The sequence below is a fragment of the Oncorhynchus masou genome, chromosome 15 (genome assembly GCF_036934945.1).
Source record: "Oncorhynchus masou masou isolate Uvic2021 chromosome 15, UVic_Omas_1.1, whole genome shotgun sequence".
Lineage (NCBI taxonomy): Eukaryota > Metazoa > Chordata > Actinopteri > Salmoniformes > Salmonidae > Oncorhynchus > Oncorhynchus masou.
In genome coordinates this window covers 39,454,844-39,472,969 of record NC_088226.1, presented here as the reverse complement: position 1 = coordinate 39,472,969, position 18,126 = coordinate 39,454,844, and the positions used below count along the sequence as shown (strand labels likewise).

General features: G+C 41.8%; 1 protein-coding gene across 3 annotated transcripts in view; it reads right to left on the bottom strand.

Moving 5' to 3' along the window:
- The window catches only part of LOC135556238 (beta-1,4-galactosyltransferase 6-like), a 38,690-nt gene that overhangs the window by 6,870 nt on the left and 13,694 nt on the right, over positions 1 to 18,126 (bottom strand). For 2 of the 3 annotated variants that reach the window (XM_064989257.1, XM_064989258.1), the window contains exons 3-8: positions 11,429 to 11,542; positions 7,968 to 8,092; positions 7,629 to 7,745; positions 4,046 to 4,233; positions 3,188 to 3,310; positions 2,989 to 3,090 (exon numbers count right to left, since the gene is read on the bottom strand). In XM_064989257.1, coding sequence (XP_064845329.1) covers positions 2,989 to 3,090; positions 3,188 to 3,310; positions 4,046 to 4,233; positions 7,629 to 7,745; positions 7,968 to 8,092; positions 11,429 to 11,542 — 769 coding nt within the window. Of the gene's footprint in view, positions 1 to 2,988; positions 3,091 to 3,187; positions 3,311 to 4,045; positions 4,234 to 7,628; positions 7,746 to 7,967; positions 8,093 to 8,842; positions 8,955 to 11,428; positions 11,543 to 18,126 lie in introns of those variants that run through there. The other variant, XM_064989259.1, reaches the window with a different exon arrangement.

The window sequence follows — 18,126 nt, the reverse complement described above, 5'->3', positions numbered from 1 at the left end:
CCCTGCTGTCCCCAGTCCACCTGGCCGTGCTGCTCCAGTTTCAACTGTTCTGCCTGCGGCTATGGAACACTGACCTGTTCACCGGATGTGCTACCTGCCCCAGACCTGCTGTTTTCAACTCTCTAGAGACAGCAGGAGCGGTAGAGATACTCCTAATGATCGGCTATGAAAAGCCAACTGACATTAACTCCTGAGGTGCTGACTTGCTGCACCCTCGACAACTACTGTGATTATTATTATTTGACCATGCTGGTAATTTATGAACATTTGAACATCTTGGCCATGTTCTGTTATAATCTCCACCCGGCACAGCCAGAAGAGGACTGGCCACCCCTCAGCCTGGTTCCTCTCTAGGTTTCTTCCTAGGTTTTGGCCTTTCTATGTAGTTTTTCCTAGCCACCGTGCTTCTACAGCGGCATTGCTTGCTGTTTGGGGTTTTAGGCTGGGTTTCTTTACAGCACTTTCAGATATCAGCTATATAAATACATTTGATTTGATAAAATGTAAAGTAAAACATGAGTGCAGATGGCTGGATACAGTGAAAAGTTAAAGGTACTGAAATAAAATAGAAATTAAGTTACTTACTCCTGCCCGCAAAGGTGCATGCTATTCAATCGATCACTGCCCGCACCTGCTCGCCCGTCCAGCATCACTACTCTGGACGGCTAGGACTTAGAATACGTGGACAACTATAAATACCTGGGTGTCTGGTTAGACTGTAAACTCTCCTTCCAGACTCACATTAAGCATCTCCAATCCAAAATTAAAATCTAGAATCGGCTTCCTATATCGCAACAAAGCATCTTTCACTCATGCTGCCAAACATACCCTCGTAAAACTGACCATCCTACCGATCCTAGACTTCGGTGATGTCATCTATAAAATAGCCTCCAACACTCTACTCAACAAACTGGATGCAGTCTATCACAGTGCCATCCGTTCTGTCACCAAAGCCCCATACACTACTCACCATTGCGACCTGTACGCTCTCGTTGGTTGGCCCTCGCTTCATACTCGTCGCCAAACCCACTGGCGACAGGTTATCTACAAGTCTCTGCTCGGTAAAGCCCCGCCTTATCTCAGCTCACTGGTCCCCATAGCAGCACCCACTCGTAGCACGCGCTCCAGTAGGTATATCTCACTTGTCACCCCCAAAGCCAATTCCTCCTTTGGTCGTCTTTCCTTCCAGTTCTCTGCTGCCCATGACTGGAACGAATTGAAAAATCTCTGAATCTGGAGACTCACATCTCCCTCACTGGCTTTAAGCACCAGCTGTCAGAGTAGCTTACAGATCACTGATGCTGTACATAGATGGGCTGTTTACAGATGGGCTATCTACCTAACTCATCCCCAAACTGGTATTTATTTATTTATTTTGCTCCTTTGCACCCCAGTATCTCTACCTGCACATTCATATTCTGCCGATCTACCATTCCAGTGTTAAATTGCTATATTGTAATTACTTCACTACCATGGCCTATTTATTTCCTTAACTTACCTCATTTGCACTCCCTGTATATAGACTTTTTGTTTTCTTTTGTTCTACTGTATTATTGACTGTATGTTTTGTTTATTCCATGTGTAACTCTGTGTCGAATTGCTTCGCTTTATCTTGGCCAGGTCGCAGTTCCAAATGAGAACTTGTTCTCAACTGGCCTACCTGGTTAAATAAAATAAAATAAATTAAAAGGGCGATAGAGATGAGGAACAGCTGCACTCAAGTAGTAGGATTAACAGCAATCTCTACCTTGAGATTTTTACAGCAAGGGACTGTTTTATGTACACTATATATACAAACGTATGTGGACACCCCTTCAAATTAGTGGATTTGGCTATTTCAGCCACACCTGTTGCTCACAGGAGTATAAAATCAAGCACACAGCCATGCAAGTTCCATAGACAGTGCCTTTACCTCCCTTATCTCACCTCATTTGCTCACATTGTATATAGACTTATTTTTGGACTGTATGTTTGTTTTACTCCATGTGTAACTCTGTGTCGAATTGCTTCGCTTTATTTTGGCCAGGTCGCAGTTGTAAATGAGAAATTGTTCTCAACTTGCCTACCTGGTTAAAGGTGAAATAAAAAAATAGAATAGACAAACATTGGCAATAGTTTGGCCTTACTGAAGAGCTCAGTTACTTTCAACGCGGCATCGTCATAGGATGCCACCTTTCCAACAAGTCAGTTATTCAAATTTCTACCCTGCTAGAACTGCTCCGGTCAACTGTAAGTACTGTTATTGTACAGTGGAAACGTCTAGGAGCAACAGCGGCTCAGCCGCGAAGTGGTAGGCCCACAAGCTCACAGAACGGGAACACCGAGTGTTGAAACGCGTAAAAAAAAATTGTCTGTCCCGACCACACTAATGCTCCTGGCTGAATGGAAGAAAGTCCCGGCAGCAATGTTCCAACATCTAGCGGAAAGCCTTCCCAGAAGAGTGGAGGCTGTTATAGCAGCAAAGGGGGGCAAAACTGTGGCCCCAATCAGGCTCCTGAGGACTGGAATTTCCCACCCCTAATTGAACATCACATTCCAAAAACATGGGCATTAATATGGCCAACTCCATATTAATGCCCATGATTTTGGAATGAGATGTTCAATTAGGGGTGGGAAATTCCAGTCCTCGGGAGCCTGATTGGGGCCACAGTTTTGCCCTAGCCCCAACTAACAAACCTGACTCCAATAATCACCTAATCATGATCGTCAGTTTAGAATGTAATTTGATTAAATCAGCTGTTTGCTAGGGATGGAGAAAAAGTCTGACAGCAATCAGGCCCCTGAGAACTGGAGTTTCCTACTCCTGCAAGGTGTCCACATACCGTTGGTCATGTAGTGTATTTTCATGAATACCACATATAACGAGGACTTCCTGGAGCAACGCTGTATTGAGAGCAAAGCTAATGTGATGTTTGAGGTCAAGTTAGGTAAACATTCTTAGACATGGTTACGGCGCCTGCTATGGACTGCTAGCATGCATGTACTGACCTGCCCAGGAACTGTACCTCTCCCCGGTGATGGTGTGGGATGGACTTGTATTTACCCATTTCTCCCTCCGGCCTTGTGATGTTCAAACCAGCATAATGTACTCTATGAGAGAGAGGGACAAACAAAGTCTTTCATTAAGTTACCCAATCAGATAACAGATTTGTCTCTCTCAAACACACACAGACGCACACTAACTGACCTGTTCCAGAGGTCGTCGTCCTCTCCTCCCCAGCCCCAGAACGCATTGGGAAAGCCATTAATCTTGCGGAACTGTTCCACTGTGAGTCCACTCACGCCCCCAAAGAACTCACTATATGGTAGTCTGTGGACAACACACACAGAGTTACACACACACACACACAACACACACACCTGTAACACACTATCAACACGGACAGAGGGACAGACACAGACAACATATCCTAGCTTTGCCTGGGGAAAGACAGTTAACAAAACGACAAAAAGGGAAAAAAGAAAAAAGGAGAGACCTTACCAGTCAGTATCACAGGAAAGCAAATAGGTAACAAAGAATGAGTTTGGCTGTGATACACACAATTATGTTTTCAGACAATTTACCATTCAGTCTGCAAATTTAGAAGAGACACACACAGGCAGACTGGAAACTCTGTTCATAAATTAAGCCTTAGTCCGGGACCAGTTTTCCCCCTGTATTCATTTAGCAGCAGCGCATCGCCACTGCTAAATTGTTGCCGCAAGACCAAAAAATGAAAAATTATTATAATTTTTAGAAATACATTTTCGGGATTGTAAAAACGCTTTAAGTGTAAACTTAAATGACTAAAGTATGTAGAAAATAATTAACCTATATATTTTTTTATTATATAATCAGGGATTACTGATGGTGTGTGCAGGGTACATGTCCAGAGGTCCCAATTTATAAAAAAATAAAATAAAAAAATTGAGCGTAAGAACAAACCAACCAAAAAAATAATTATCTAAGCTACATTGAGAAATATATAGAATTGCAGGAAATTAGCTGGAAAACAGCATTTTGCCATTTTCCGCCAATTCCGGACTGATTTAAGCCGTGACTTACAGGTACATATACTTGTCCAGTTTGGCTGCGAAGTGGCGAGGCATCTGACCACAGCCGTAGTAGTTACGGTCGTTCTCTGGGATGTGGTCGACATCGTGGAACACCAGACAGTCCCAGTCCAGATCCTTCATGGCTTCCAGGAAACCCACATTAAACAACATTGCTCTGTTGAACGGCTGGGTACCAGACTGATGGAGGGAGAAAGAAGAGTTAGACTAACCCTAACCCAAGTTAAACATGGCCCTATTGAAGGGCTGGTCCAGTGTTGCATTTCGTCAACAAAAATAGTGACAGAAATATTTGTCAAACACCCATTTATCAGTGGCAATTGACAAGACTATAAAACAGACTAAAGAGACCCAGAAAAAAAAAGACTAAACAAAAATTATTTTTCACTTTGCTTGAGGATAATGAGACAAGACTAAAGTAAATCTGTGACTAAAATCTGACAAGTGAGAGTTTTTGGAGAGCTGTTCAGTGTCCTTTCTTTGGTCCAATCAAAAGCATGCATGACATAAGCAGAATTGTAAGACTTTCTTATCGCAATGCGGTAGAAAATAAATACCATGCCCAGGTCATTCATGAGTCACCTCTCTGCCCAGCAACCTTTCTCCAATCTGGCGGCAACTAATCATTGATGCAAATAAGGCACAAGCCTTGGCTACTCTCCCGATGGTATAAGCTCCCGGTAGAAAAAGGTTCAATGTTTGCGAGTCACTTGACTTATGCCGATTCAAACGAGACCTAATGCAATGTTTCCATGGGAGAAAAGACAGTGTTTGCTCCTACACGATGACGGGGGGAAAAAAATACTACCAACCTCACTAGACATCTGAAAGCACATTATACCAAAATATACACCCAGGAAAAAAAAAAAAAGAGATCGATAATCCTAGCTAATTATCTTGCTGCAACCTATCAGACCACTACTTATGACAGAACTTGAATTAGAATATAGCTACAGTATGTCAAGGGGCTGGGCTCCACACCGCAACCATTGTCACATTTTTGCGACCCTTTGACTTAACTGTGCGAGTTACATCTTTTATTGATCACTTCAGTGCAAGCTGAAAATTCATTACATGGTCATCTCACTAAAAAAAAAAGTCTCCTGTCTGGTATACCAAGAAAGCCATTGGTCAACCGCAGAACCTGCAGAATGCTGCAGCATGGGTACAGACCTAGACCAGACAGAGAGCAGCACACATTACACCAGTTTTAAGGGCTCTACACTGGCTGCCTGTGAGTTTTAGAATTAAGTTTAAGATTTTTCTATTGGTTTTTAAAATCAATCCATAATTGTGCACCCAAATGAATGTCAGACATGCTTTTAATTAATGTACCCAGCAGGTCCCTCGGGTCCTCTGGCAGTGGCCTTTTAACTATTCCAAAGCCTAGGACCAAGAGGAATGGAGAGGCAGCCTTTAGTTATTATGCCAACAGCCTCTGGAACAGCCTGCCAGAAAACCTGAGGGGGCCGAAACTGTGGACATAATTAAAATATATATTTTCCTGAGGGTGCTTCTACATGACTTTTTTTCTGTAAATAACACATACAGAATCATGTAGTAATCAAGAAGTGTTAAACATATCAAAATATATTTTAGATTCTTCAGATTCCACCCTTTGCCTTAACAGCTTTGTACACTCTTGGCATTCTCTCAATCTGCTTCATGAGGAATGCTTTTCCAACAGTCTTGAAGGAGTTCCCACATATGCTGAGCACTTGTTGGCTGCTTTCCCTTCACTCTGCAGTCCAACTCATCCCAAACAATCTCAATTGGGTTGATGTCAGGTGATTGTGGAGGCCAATTCATCTGATACAGCACTTCATCACTCTCTTGGTCAAAATAGCCCTGACACAGTCTGGCGGTGTGTTGGGTCATTGTCCTGTTGAAAAACAAATGAAAGTGCAGCTAAGCACAAACCAGATGGGATGGCATATTGCTGCAGAATGCTGTGTTAACCATTCTGGTTAAGTGTGCCTTGAATTGTAAGTCGCTCTGGATAAGAGCGTCTGCTAAATGACTTAAATGTAAATGTAAATTCTAAATAAATCACTGAGTGTCACCAGCAAAGCACACCCACACCATCACACCTCCTCCATGCTTCACGGTGGGAACCACACATGGAGATCTGTTCACCTACTCTGCGTTTCACAATGGCGTTTGGAACCAAAAATGACACATTTGGACTCAGACCAAAGGACAGATTTCCACTGGTTTAATGTCTATTGTTCGTGTTTCTTGGCCCAAGGAAGTATTTTCTTATCGGTGTCCTTTAGTAGTGGTTTTTTTGTAGCAATTCGACCATGAAGGCCTGATTCACACAGCCTTCTTTGAACAGTTGATGTTGAGATATGTGTGTTACTTCAACTCCGTGAAGCATTTATTTGGGCTGCAATCTGAGGTGCAGTTAACTCAAATGAACTTATCCTCTGCAGCAGAGATAAGTCATGAGAGCCATTTTCATCATAGCGCTTGATGTTTTTTGCGACTGCACTTGAAACTTTCAAAGTTCTTGAAATTTTCTGCATTGACTGACCTTCATGTCTTAAAGTAATGATGCAGCTGTTCTTACCATGATATGGACTTGGTCTTTTACCAAATAGAGCTAGCTTCTGTATACCACCCCTACAAAAGGAACCTTTAACAAGGCACACCTGTAATTTAAATACATTCCAGTTGACTACCCCGTGAAGATGGTTGAGAGAATGCCAAGAGTGTGCAAAGCTGTCATGGCAAATGGTGGCTATTTGAAGAATCTCAAATATAAAATATATTTTGATTTGTTTAACAAATGGTTACTACATGATTCCATAGGTGCTATTTCATAGTTTTGATGTCTTCACTATTATTCTGCGATGTAGAAAATGGTAAAAAATAAAGAAACTCTGGAATGAGTAGGTGTGTCCAGACTTTTGACTGATACTGTATATATAGTGTGTGACACCATGGGGAAAAACATTTATGCAACCAAATCATGGGCTGGTGCCACCAACTGAAAAAGGTAGTGGAACCAGTGACATGGGGAAAATCTGGAGAATTGTCAAGGGGTGTGATTTTAAAGCTGCTGCGGAGTAATGTGTTCTTCTGCCAATTTGGCTTTTGGGAAGAGAATCATGCGGTAGGATGTTATGCCAAAAAATATATGTTGGTAGGACAAGGCTTTATGTATGTTTGTGCACATCGAAGTCAGTGATTTGTTAACTATAAGTTAATGAGGCAATAAAAATGTGATGACTAAAAATGTGACTAATAATAAGGCATTTAGTTTACTTAAATGTCATTTTGACAATAACTAGACAAAATCAGTGTTCAAATAACCAAAATGTGACTAAGACTAAACAAAAAAAAGTGCCAAAATTAACACTGGCCGGGTCCCAAACTGATAAAGGGGGGGGGGGGGTCGAAGAAAGCGCAATGTTGTGAGCTAATCTGTCTACAGCTCATCTTCATCATAGATTCTACATTTCTCACCAGTGGGTGGCAGAGTTGACAAAGTAGTGAGGCCGGATAGGGTGAAGGGAGACTAAATGTAAATGTGTGCAATAAAAACAGAACTTGTTTAAAAGCGGTGTTACCTGCTCGATGACGTAATATGCAAACTGCAGCCTCTGTCTCTGCAGCATGGGGGTGAGGTGCTGGAACAGGATGGGAAGGTGCTCGTAGCGGTTACGGAACGGGATCAGGATGGCCACCTACACAGGGAGCAGGACAGAGGAGTGGACAGTCGGACACACAGCATTTAGGGAGCAGACAGACCAGAAGTAGAAAATCAAATGCTTCTAATAGTGAAAAGACACTGGTGTATACAAATATGGCTTACAGTTCAATTTCATTTTCTAACAGAGGAGAATAAAAGTAGTAAAATAACTGAACCGCACACATATTTCCTCAGTCATACATGTCAACAGTCATACCTTCCAGCGTGGTTTACAGTCCTTGGGTCTCCAGTGTCCTCCAAAGTGAACATCCAGATACTTCGAGAACTTCAGATCAATCTCCTCCATAGGGATCTGAGTCATATTGACGTCCATAGGACCTTCTGAGAACGTACACATAAACCTTCAGTAAACACACACTGTTGGAATTTAGTCAGTTCATCCAGGATACATTGCCTTAAAAAGAAAATAGTTGCAGGCAAAAATACTGGATTTTTCTGCTGCATTTCTGACATTTTGCATGGCCTGTTTTTCAATGTTTTTTTGTCCAATTTGCCACAAAAATGCACTTAAGTAGAAAAAGATTTTAGACATGTAGCTTGATTGAACCATTTTATGAGGTAAAAGTGTGATGAATAGTTCATTACGAGCTCTTTTTCTATTGCAGTGATTTGACAGTTTAATGCGGAAATATATCATTGATTTAACTGTTTTATATAGAAACAAGTGCAGTGATGGTAATTTTGAGTAATATGGGGGAATGGTTGATTTTGCCCCCAAAAAGTTGAGCATAGAGTCAAAAAATCCTGGAGGGACTGTTTAAAACATTTTTCCACATCAATCAACATTTACAACATTTAAGTCATTTAGCAGACGCTCTTATCCAGAGCGACACACAATACCCCGTAACAACAAAGCTAAAACCAGGTTTTTAAAAATAAGCAAATGTATTAACAAAATAAAAACAGAAATACCATATTTACATAGGTATTCAGACCATTTGCTATGAGACTCAAAATTGAGCGCCGGTGCATCCTGTTTCCATTGATCATCTTTGAGATGTTTCTACAACTTGATTAGAGTCCACCTGTGGTAAATTCAATTGATCGGACATGATTTAGAAAGGCACATACCTGTCTAGATAAGGTCCAACAGTTGACAGCGCATGTCAAAGCAAAAACCAAGCCATGAAGTCGAAGGAATTGTCAGAAGAGCACAGGGACAGGATTGTGTCGAGGCACAGATCTGGGGAAGGATACCAAAAAAAATGTATGCAGCATTGAAGGTCCCTGGTTGGGGTCACCTTGGGGTCATGATAGGGGCTGCACCAAATGATTGATGTATTATAAATTGATTATGCTTATGTTGTATTAATAGAAGGGGACGGGCTATAAGACACTCCCCCACTACATGTATAGGGTCCTGGACCACAGATTAGCAATATATGCATTATAAAGGTTTAATACGGTTCCACAGTTCTTTTCTAGTCTCTGCCACTTATAGAACCGGTCTGAGCAGAAGTGTGCGCAATTGCGGTCAAAACAGGTTGTGTTTGAGAAAGCTCCTCAAGTCTAAAAGAGACAGACACCTGCAGGGGAGTAAATAGATAAGAGACAAGTCAGACATACCAATCAATGTAAGCCACACATGAATGGAAAATTACTGCTGAGCCCTTAGAAAACACTGGACCATTGTTCTCCTGCAAGTTTGTATATGTGGATATGCATGGGCTTGGTCTCATGAGTAGAAGGTGTTGACGTAGGCAGTTACACCACTAGGGGGTTGACTGCAAGTATATTAAAGCAACTTTTACCGGTTTTATTTCGCGGGACTTACTCTGAAACATACGTGCTGTGTTACCATTGTCAACTTATGCCTGCAATTGCAATAATAAAAAGGTTTGATTGATTTACTTGAAGGTATTGTCTGACTGCTGATTTCACCATTAAGCCAATGATTGACAAGAAACCTACCCCGGCATCCCCAAGAACAGTGGCTTCCATCATTCTTAAATGGAAGAAGTTTGGAACCACCAAGACTCTTCCTAGAGCTGGCCGGCCAGCCAAACTGAACAATCAGGGGAGAAGGGCCTAGGTCAGGGAGGTGACCGAGAACTGGATGGTCACTCTTGACAGAGCTCCAAAGTTCCTCTGTGGAGATGGGAGAATGTTCCAAAAGGACAGCCATCTCTGCATCACTCCACCAATCAAGCCTTTATGGTAGAGTGGCCAGATGACAGCCACTCCTCAATAAAAAGATACATAACAGCCCGCTTTGAATTTGCCAAAAGGCACCTAAAGGACTCAGACCATGAGCAACAAGATCCTCTGGTCTGATGAAACCAAGATTGAACAATTTTGCCTGAATGCCAAACGTCACGTCTGGAGGAGCATCATGCTGTGGGGATGTTTTTCAGTAGCAGGGACTGTGAAATTAGTCAGGATCGAGGAAAATATGAACGTGGCAAAGTACAGAGAGATCCTTGAGGAAAACCTGTTCCAGAGCTCCCAGGTCCTCAGACTGGGAAGAAGGTGCACCTTCCATTAAGACAATGACCCTAAGCACACAGCCAAGACAAAGCAGAAGTGACTTCGGGACAAGTCTCTGAATGTTCAAGTAGCCAGAGTCCGGATGTGAACCCGATCAAACATCTCTGGAGAGAGCTGAAAATAGCTGAGCAGCAACAATCCCCATCCAACCTGACAGAGCTTGAGAGGATCTGTAGAGAAGAATAGGAGAAACTCCCCAAATAGAGGTGTGCCAAGCTTGTAGTGTCATACGCAAGAAGACTCGAGGCTGTAATCGATGCCAAAGGTGCTTCAACAAAGTACTGAGTAAAGGGTCTGAATACTTATGTGAATGTGATATCAGTTTTGTTTTTCATACATTTGCAAACATTCCTAAAAAAACAGTTTTTGCTTCGTCATTATAGGGTAGTGTGTAGATTGATGAGGAAAAATAACAATTTAATCATTTTTAGAATATGGGGATCTGAATAGTTTCCGAATACACTGTCATGGAACTCTCCTACCGTTTATCTTCAGATTTCAATGATAACAGAGGGGAAATGGGTAATGCAATACGTTTAACTGTAGCTAAAGTGCTTATGTAGATATAACCAGCATGATAAGCCACACACATCCTACAGGGAGAGACAGTGTGACAGAATGAGGAGCGAGATAAATAGTAAGAGGACACACAGAGACAGCAAAGAGTAGCTTATCTCATGAGTTACATAATAACATGACCTGATCATAGTAAAATTCAAGATCGGCAGGAACTGCTTCTCACGATGTTAGCTCGCAAAGCTCATGCGCAGAAACACATCATTGGGTCTAATGGTCGTGTCGAGCAGAACTGAGCATGTTCAGGCCTGTCAAATCAAAAAAGGCATCTGCTCGATATAAAGTTGTTTGACAATTTTAACATGTCCATTTTGTCACTTTCAGAAGGTTGTAGTAATGACAGTTTCAGCTACTTAAGACATTGGCTCAAATCTGTGTTGTCTTTCGTTTGAGAAAAAAAAAAAAACTACTAAAGACACATTTTTCACTCCTCCCAGCGACTTGCCAACCCCCAGCCTGGTCTGTCGAGTCTGCTTCGCAATGCATTCCCGTAAGTATCATGCGTTTGTTTTACCACTGGGTTTGAAAACCCAGTGGTAAAATCCTCTCAGTCGGCAAACTGATGGTTTGAAGACAAGCGTTCTGGTTACTTACTCATAGAAGGTAAGCGTTCTGGGCAGGGGAGGTTCTGGGCGTATGTGAAGTTCTCAGGGAGGTATGCGGTTGGCTGGGACATGTATTCACTGGAGTTACTGCCATCTGGGTAATCTACAGGAACACACAACACATTCATTTATTTTTTTGATTGATTGTATAAATTACTTTTCTATATTCCCCTTGTAGGTAGCTTAGAGCTGGATCATGCTGATTAATAGGTAGTGGAGGGGAGTAGACGGTGTCTCAACCAACGTGACGAAGTAAAGCCAAAAATCCTAAAAACATATCGGAAGAAAAATAGGTCCTAAGCCTGACCGACTCTAGCAGCTAGAGTGAGGATCATTCTTGGGATGTTTGGCTGCCATTCTCATACTGGTTGAAACACTGCCTACTCCCTCCACCACCTATTAAAATCAGCAAGATCCCACTCTCTCTTAACAACCTAAAAGGGAGATGATTGAGATGTCATTTATATACTCCCCTACATAAATATTTGGACAATGAAGCTACAACTTTTAATTTGACTATACAAAATGTTTCATAAGGCAACAGTATATCATGCAACATTTTTATAGATCTGTTTTAATGTTTAGAAATTGAGCGATTTACGTATCTAGTCCCCCCTTGTCAAACAGTGCCCTACGGAATGTTTGCACCCTAGGTAAATATGAACAAAAAAAGGCTGGAAAAAATGTTATGAATCTTCTCTTTTATTTAAAAATTGTTCAAAAATAGTCAGTAGGGAAAAAAATATTTTGTTAAAAAAAAACATGCATTGTCCGTGTGGCTCAGTTGGTAGAGCATGGTGCTTGCAACACCACATTTGTGGGTTCGATTCCCACGGGGACCCAGTATGAAAAGAAAACAAATATGAACATGTATGCACTCACTACTGTAAAATCGCTCTAGATAAAAGCGTCAGATAAAAAACAATTTTTAAAAATGTAAATAAGACCATTATTGGCACCCCAGCATTTAGTACTTTGTGCAGCCTCCCTTTACCAAGATATCAGCTCTGAGTCGTCTCCTATAATGTTTGATGAGGTGGGAGAACACAAAGGAAGATATTTGAGACCATTCCTCCATACAGAAACTCTACAGGTCCTTCAGAGTCATTGGTCCTCACTTGTAGACTCTCCTCTTCAGTTCACCGGGATGGCCATTGCAAAAGCTTGATTCTATGGTCAGTGAACCATGTGTGTGGATTTGGAGGTATGCGTCGGATCGTTGTCCTGCTGGAAGAGCCAACAACGGCCCAGTTTTAGCCTGCTGGCAGAGGATGATGGGGTTTGGCCTAAAATATCCTGGTATTTGATGGAGTCCATGATCCTATGTATCCTAACAAGGTTCCCAGAGCCTTTAGAAGTAAAAACAGCCCCACAACAGCAGATCCACCACCATAATTCAGTGGGGATTAGGTCATTTTCTCCATGACCATGGCTCTTTTTACGCCAATCCCACCTCAGGTGTTTGTTGCCAAAAAGCTCTATTTCAGTCTCAGACAATACAACCTGGTTCCAATCCAAGTTCCAATGCCCTTTAGCAAACTCCAGGCACTTACATTTGTGGTTTGGTGACAGCAGGGGCTTTCTGGCAACCCATCCAAATAACTTGCTGGCATGGAGGTGGCATCTAATTGTAGTTTTGGAGACTTTGTGACCCCAAGATGTAACCAACTTCTGCAATTCTCCAACTGTAAGCAGAGATTTTTCTGCCACTTCAACCATCCTCACTGTGTGTGGAGGAAAAAAAATACACTTGCGTTCTCTTCCAGGCAAGTTCATCACAGCTCCAGTTTTTTTTTAACATTTCTTAATTATTGCCCCGATAGTGGAGATGGGTATTTTCAGGCACGAAGCCATCTTTTTATAGCCATTGCCTGACGTGTGAAGGTCAACAAACTATTGTCTAATTCCATGTGTTTGTTCTCTGGCCATTCCCATGTTGATGGATGACTAAGAGAGTTTAGCGTGTGTCAACTCATATTTATACCTCAGTGAAACAGGAAGTCATGGTTGACCACTTAAGAGCTCCCAAAGAATTTAAAAAAGGTAAAAATCATCCGTATATACATCAATTCTATTTTGTTCATCAGAATTTCTAGGGGTGCCAACAAGTGACACGCATGTTTTTGAATAAAATTAATATATATTTTTACAATTTTAACTCAAAGGTGAGATTCATATGATATTTTGAGTACAAGATCAAGCTGATAAACGCAATTGTTTCACAGCATTTTCTGTTCATATTTACCTAGGGTGCCAATAATTCAGGAGGCCACTAAGTATTTGGACAAATACAATTATTCATTGCCTATGGAAGGTATTCAGACCCCTTGACTTTTCAAAAAAAAAAAAAAATTACAGCCGTATTCTAAAATTGATTAAATCAATCTACAACAACCTATAATGACAAAGCAAAAACCGGTTTGTAGAAAATGTTGCTAATTTATAAAAAATAAAATTAAAATAAACCTTTGGCAGCAATTACAGCCTCGAGACCTTCTTGGGTATGACGCTACAAGCTTGGCACACCTGTATTTGGGGAGTTCCTCCCATTCTTCTCTGCAGATCCTCTCAAGCTCTGTCAGGTTGGATGAGGAGCGTTGCTGCACAGCTATTTTCATGGTTCTCCAGAGATGTTCGATCGGGATCAAGTCCGGGCTCTAGCTGGGCCACTCCAAGATATTCAGACTTGTCCCAAAGCCACTCCTGCATTGTCTTGGCTGTGTGCTTAGGGGTCATTATCCTGTTGGAAGGTGAACCTTCACCCCAGACTGAGGTCTTGAGAGCTCTGGAGCATGACTTCCGCAAGGATCTCTGTAATTTGCGCCGTTCAGCTTTGCCTCGATCCTGACCAGTCTTCCAGTCCCTGAAAAACACCCCCACAGCATGATGCTGCCAGCGACAGGTTTCCTCCAGAAGTGACACTTGGCATTCGAGCTAAAGAGGTCAATCTTGGTTTCATCAGACCAGAGAATCTAGTTTATTTAGGTGCCTTATGGCAATCACCAAGCAGGCTGTCATGTAACTTACTGTGGACTGGCATCCGTCTTGCCACTCTACCATAAAGGTCTAGTTGGTAGAGTGCTGCAGAGATGGTTTTCCATCTAGAAGGTTCTCCCATCTCTACAGAGGAACTCTGGAGCCCTGTCAGATTGACCATTGGGTTCTAGGTCACCTCCCTGACCAAGGCCCTTCTCTCCCGATTGCTCAGTTTGGCCTGCCAGCCAGCTCAAGAAAGACTCTTGGTGGTTCCAAACTTCTTCCATTTAAGAATGGAGGACACTGTGTTCTTGGGGACCATCAATGCTACAGAAATGTTTTGGTACCCTTGCCCAGATCAGTGCCTCGACAGTCTTGTCTCGGAGCTCTACAGACAATTCCTTCGACTAAGAGGCTTTTTGCTCTGATATGCAGTCAACTGTGGGACCTTACATAGACAGGTGTGTGCCTCTCCAAATCATGTCCAACCAATATAATTTACAACAGGTGGACTACAATTTGTAAAAACATCAAGGATGATTTATATAAACAAAATGCATCCTGAACTTAATTTCGAGTCTCATAGGAAAGGGTCTGAATACTTTTGTAAATAATGTATCTTTTTTTTATCATTAATACATTTGCAAAAATGTCTAAAAACCCATTTTAGCTTTGTCATTATGGGGTATTGTGTGTAGATTGATGAGGAAACATGTTAATTTAACCCATTTTAGAACAAGGCTAGAACATAAGTTGAAAAAGTCAAGGGGTCTGAATACTTTCCGAAGGCAATGTTTGTGTGTTTTAAAAGTTTTGTAATGGATCCCAAATACCTAGCACAATGATTACATCAAGCTGGTGACTCTACAATCTTGTTGGGTGCATTTACAGATTGTATTTCAGATTATGTTGTGGCCAATAGAAATGACTGTTAAATCGTGTATTTTGTAATTTGAGTCATTTATATTGTAAATAAGAATAGGTTTCTGAACATTTCTACATTAATGTGGATGCTACCATGATTACATATAATCTTGAATGATGAGTGAGGAAGTTTGAGGCACAAAGATCATTCCACCAAGACATCTTAACATCTCACGATTAACAATAACATGGGAGTGTATTATATTTATGCCTCTGATTTTCTCACTCCTCATTATTCACAATTCATTCATGATTATCATGCGAGCATCCACAATATACAGTGGGGAGAACAAGTATTTGATAATCTGCAAAATCGGCAGTGTCTCCAACTTACAAAGCATATAGAGGTCTGTAATTTTTTTTATCATAGGTACACTTCAACTGTGAGAGACAGAATCTAAAACAAAAATCCAGAAAATCACATTGTATGATTTGTAAGTAATTAATTTGCATTTTATTGCATGACATAAGTATTTGATCAGAAAAGCAGAAAAGCAGAACTTAATATTTGGTATAGAAAGCCTAGTTTGCAATTACAGAGGTCATACGTTCCCTGTAGTTCTTGACTAGGTTTGCACACACTGCAGCAGGGATTTTGGCCCACTCCTCCATACAGAGCTTCTCCAGATCCTTCAGGTTTCGGTGCTGTCGCTGGGCAATATGGACTTTCAGCTCCCTCCAAAGATTCTCTATTGGGTTCAGGTCTGGAGACTGGCTAGGCCACTCCAGGACCTTGAGATGCTTCTTACAGAGCCATTCCTTAGTTGCCCTGGCTGTGTGTTTCGGGTCGTTGTCAAGCTGGAAGACCCAGCCACGACCCATCTTCAATGCTCTTACTGAGGGAAGGAGGTTGTTGGCCAAGATCTCGCGATACATGGCCCCATCCATCCTCCCCTCAATACGGTGCAGTCGTCCTGTTCCCTTTGCAGAAAAGCATCCCCAAAGAATGATGTTTCCACCTCCATGCTTCACGGTTGGGATGGTGTTCTTGGGGGTTGTACTCATCCTTCTTCTTCCTCCAAACACGGTGAGTGGAGTTGAGACAAAAAATAGAGCTTTTTGGTCTAATCAGACCACATGACCTTCTCCCATTCCTCCTCTGGATCATCCAGATGGTCATTGGCAAACTTCAGACGGGCCTGGACATGCGCTGGCTTGAGCAGGGGTACCTTGCGTGCGCTGCAGGATTTTAATCCATGATGGCATAGTGTGTTACTAATGGTTTTCTTTGAGACTGTGGTCCCAGCTCTCTTCAGGTTATTGACCAGGTCCTGCCGTGTAGTTCTGGGCTGATCCCTCACCTTCCTCATGATCATTGATGCCCCATGAGGTGAGATCTTGCATGGAGCCCCAGACCGAGAGTGATTGACCTTCATCTTGAACTTCTTCCATTTTCTAATAATTGCGCCAACAGTTGCTGCCTTCTCACCAAGCTGCTTGCCTATTGTCCTGTATCCCATCCCAGCCTTGTGCATGTCTACAATTTTATCCCTGATGTCTTTAGACAGCTCTCTGGTCTTGGCCATTGTGGAGAGGTTGGAGTCTGTTTGACTGAGTGTGTGGACAGGTGTCTTTTATACAGGTAACGAGTTCAAACAGGTGCAGTTAATACAGGTAATGTGTGGAGAACAGGAGGGTTTCTTAAAGAAAAACTAACTGGTCTGTGAGAGCCGAAATTCTTACTGGTTGGTAGTTGATCAAATACTTATGTCATGCAATAAAATGCTAATTAATTACTTAAAAATCATACAATGTGATTTTCTGGATTTTTGGTTTAGATTCCCTCTCACAGTTGAAGTGTACCTGTGATAAAAATTACAGACCTCTACATGCTTTGTAAGTAGGGAAACCTACAAAATTGGCACGGTGTCAAATACTTGTTCTCCCCACTGTAGGAAGTGCTCAGAAATATATTCTATTCTTATTTACAATAACAGTGTCTCAAATGACAATATATTATTTACCAATCATTTATATTGCTCCCGAGTGGCGCAGTGGTCTTAGACACTGCATCTCAGTGCAAGAATCTTCACTGTAGTACCTGGTTCGAATCCAGGGTGTATCACATCCGGCCGTGATTGGGAGTCCCACAGGGTGGCGCACAATTGGCCCAGGTTAGTCTGGGTTTGGCCCTCATTGTAAATAAGAATTTGCTCATAACTGATTTGCCGAGTTAAATAAAAATATTTTCATCTAACAAGTTTGTCGTCACAAGCTTGCTGTGCCTACAGGAGTATTTTTCTGTAATAAAGCCCTTTTGTGGCTGGGCCTGGCTCCCCAGTGGATGGGCCTATGCCCTACAAAGGCCACCCATGGCTGCACCCCTACCCAGTCATGTGAAATCCATAGATTAGGGCCAAATTAATTTATTTCAATTGACTGACTTCCTTATATGAACTGTAACTCAGTAAATTCTTTGAAATGGTTGCATGTTGTGCTGATAATTTTTGTTCAGTATACTTATGGCACCTCGAAATGGGGGGGGAGTAGATAGTGCTTTAATTTCTAAAACGGTAAAACATATGTTTGAAAATACCCTCAAATTAAAAAAAGGTGACATTCTGTACTGTTTCCTCATATGAAACATTCAATATGAAATCCAAAATGCTGGAGTATAGAGCAAAATTAAAAAGTTAACTGGTTAAGACAGGAGGTGGAGTGGACGGCAGTTCGACCAACGTGACAAAGTCCAGCCAAAAATCACAAGAACCTCAGAAGGAAAATAGTACCAACTGCAGTCCCTTTAGTACTTGGCAAGATGGCGCCAACAGAGATGGTCACCTCGCT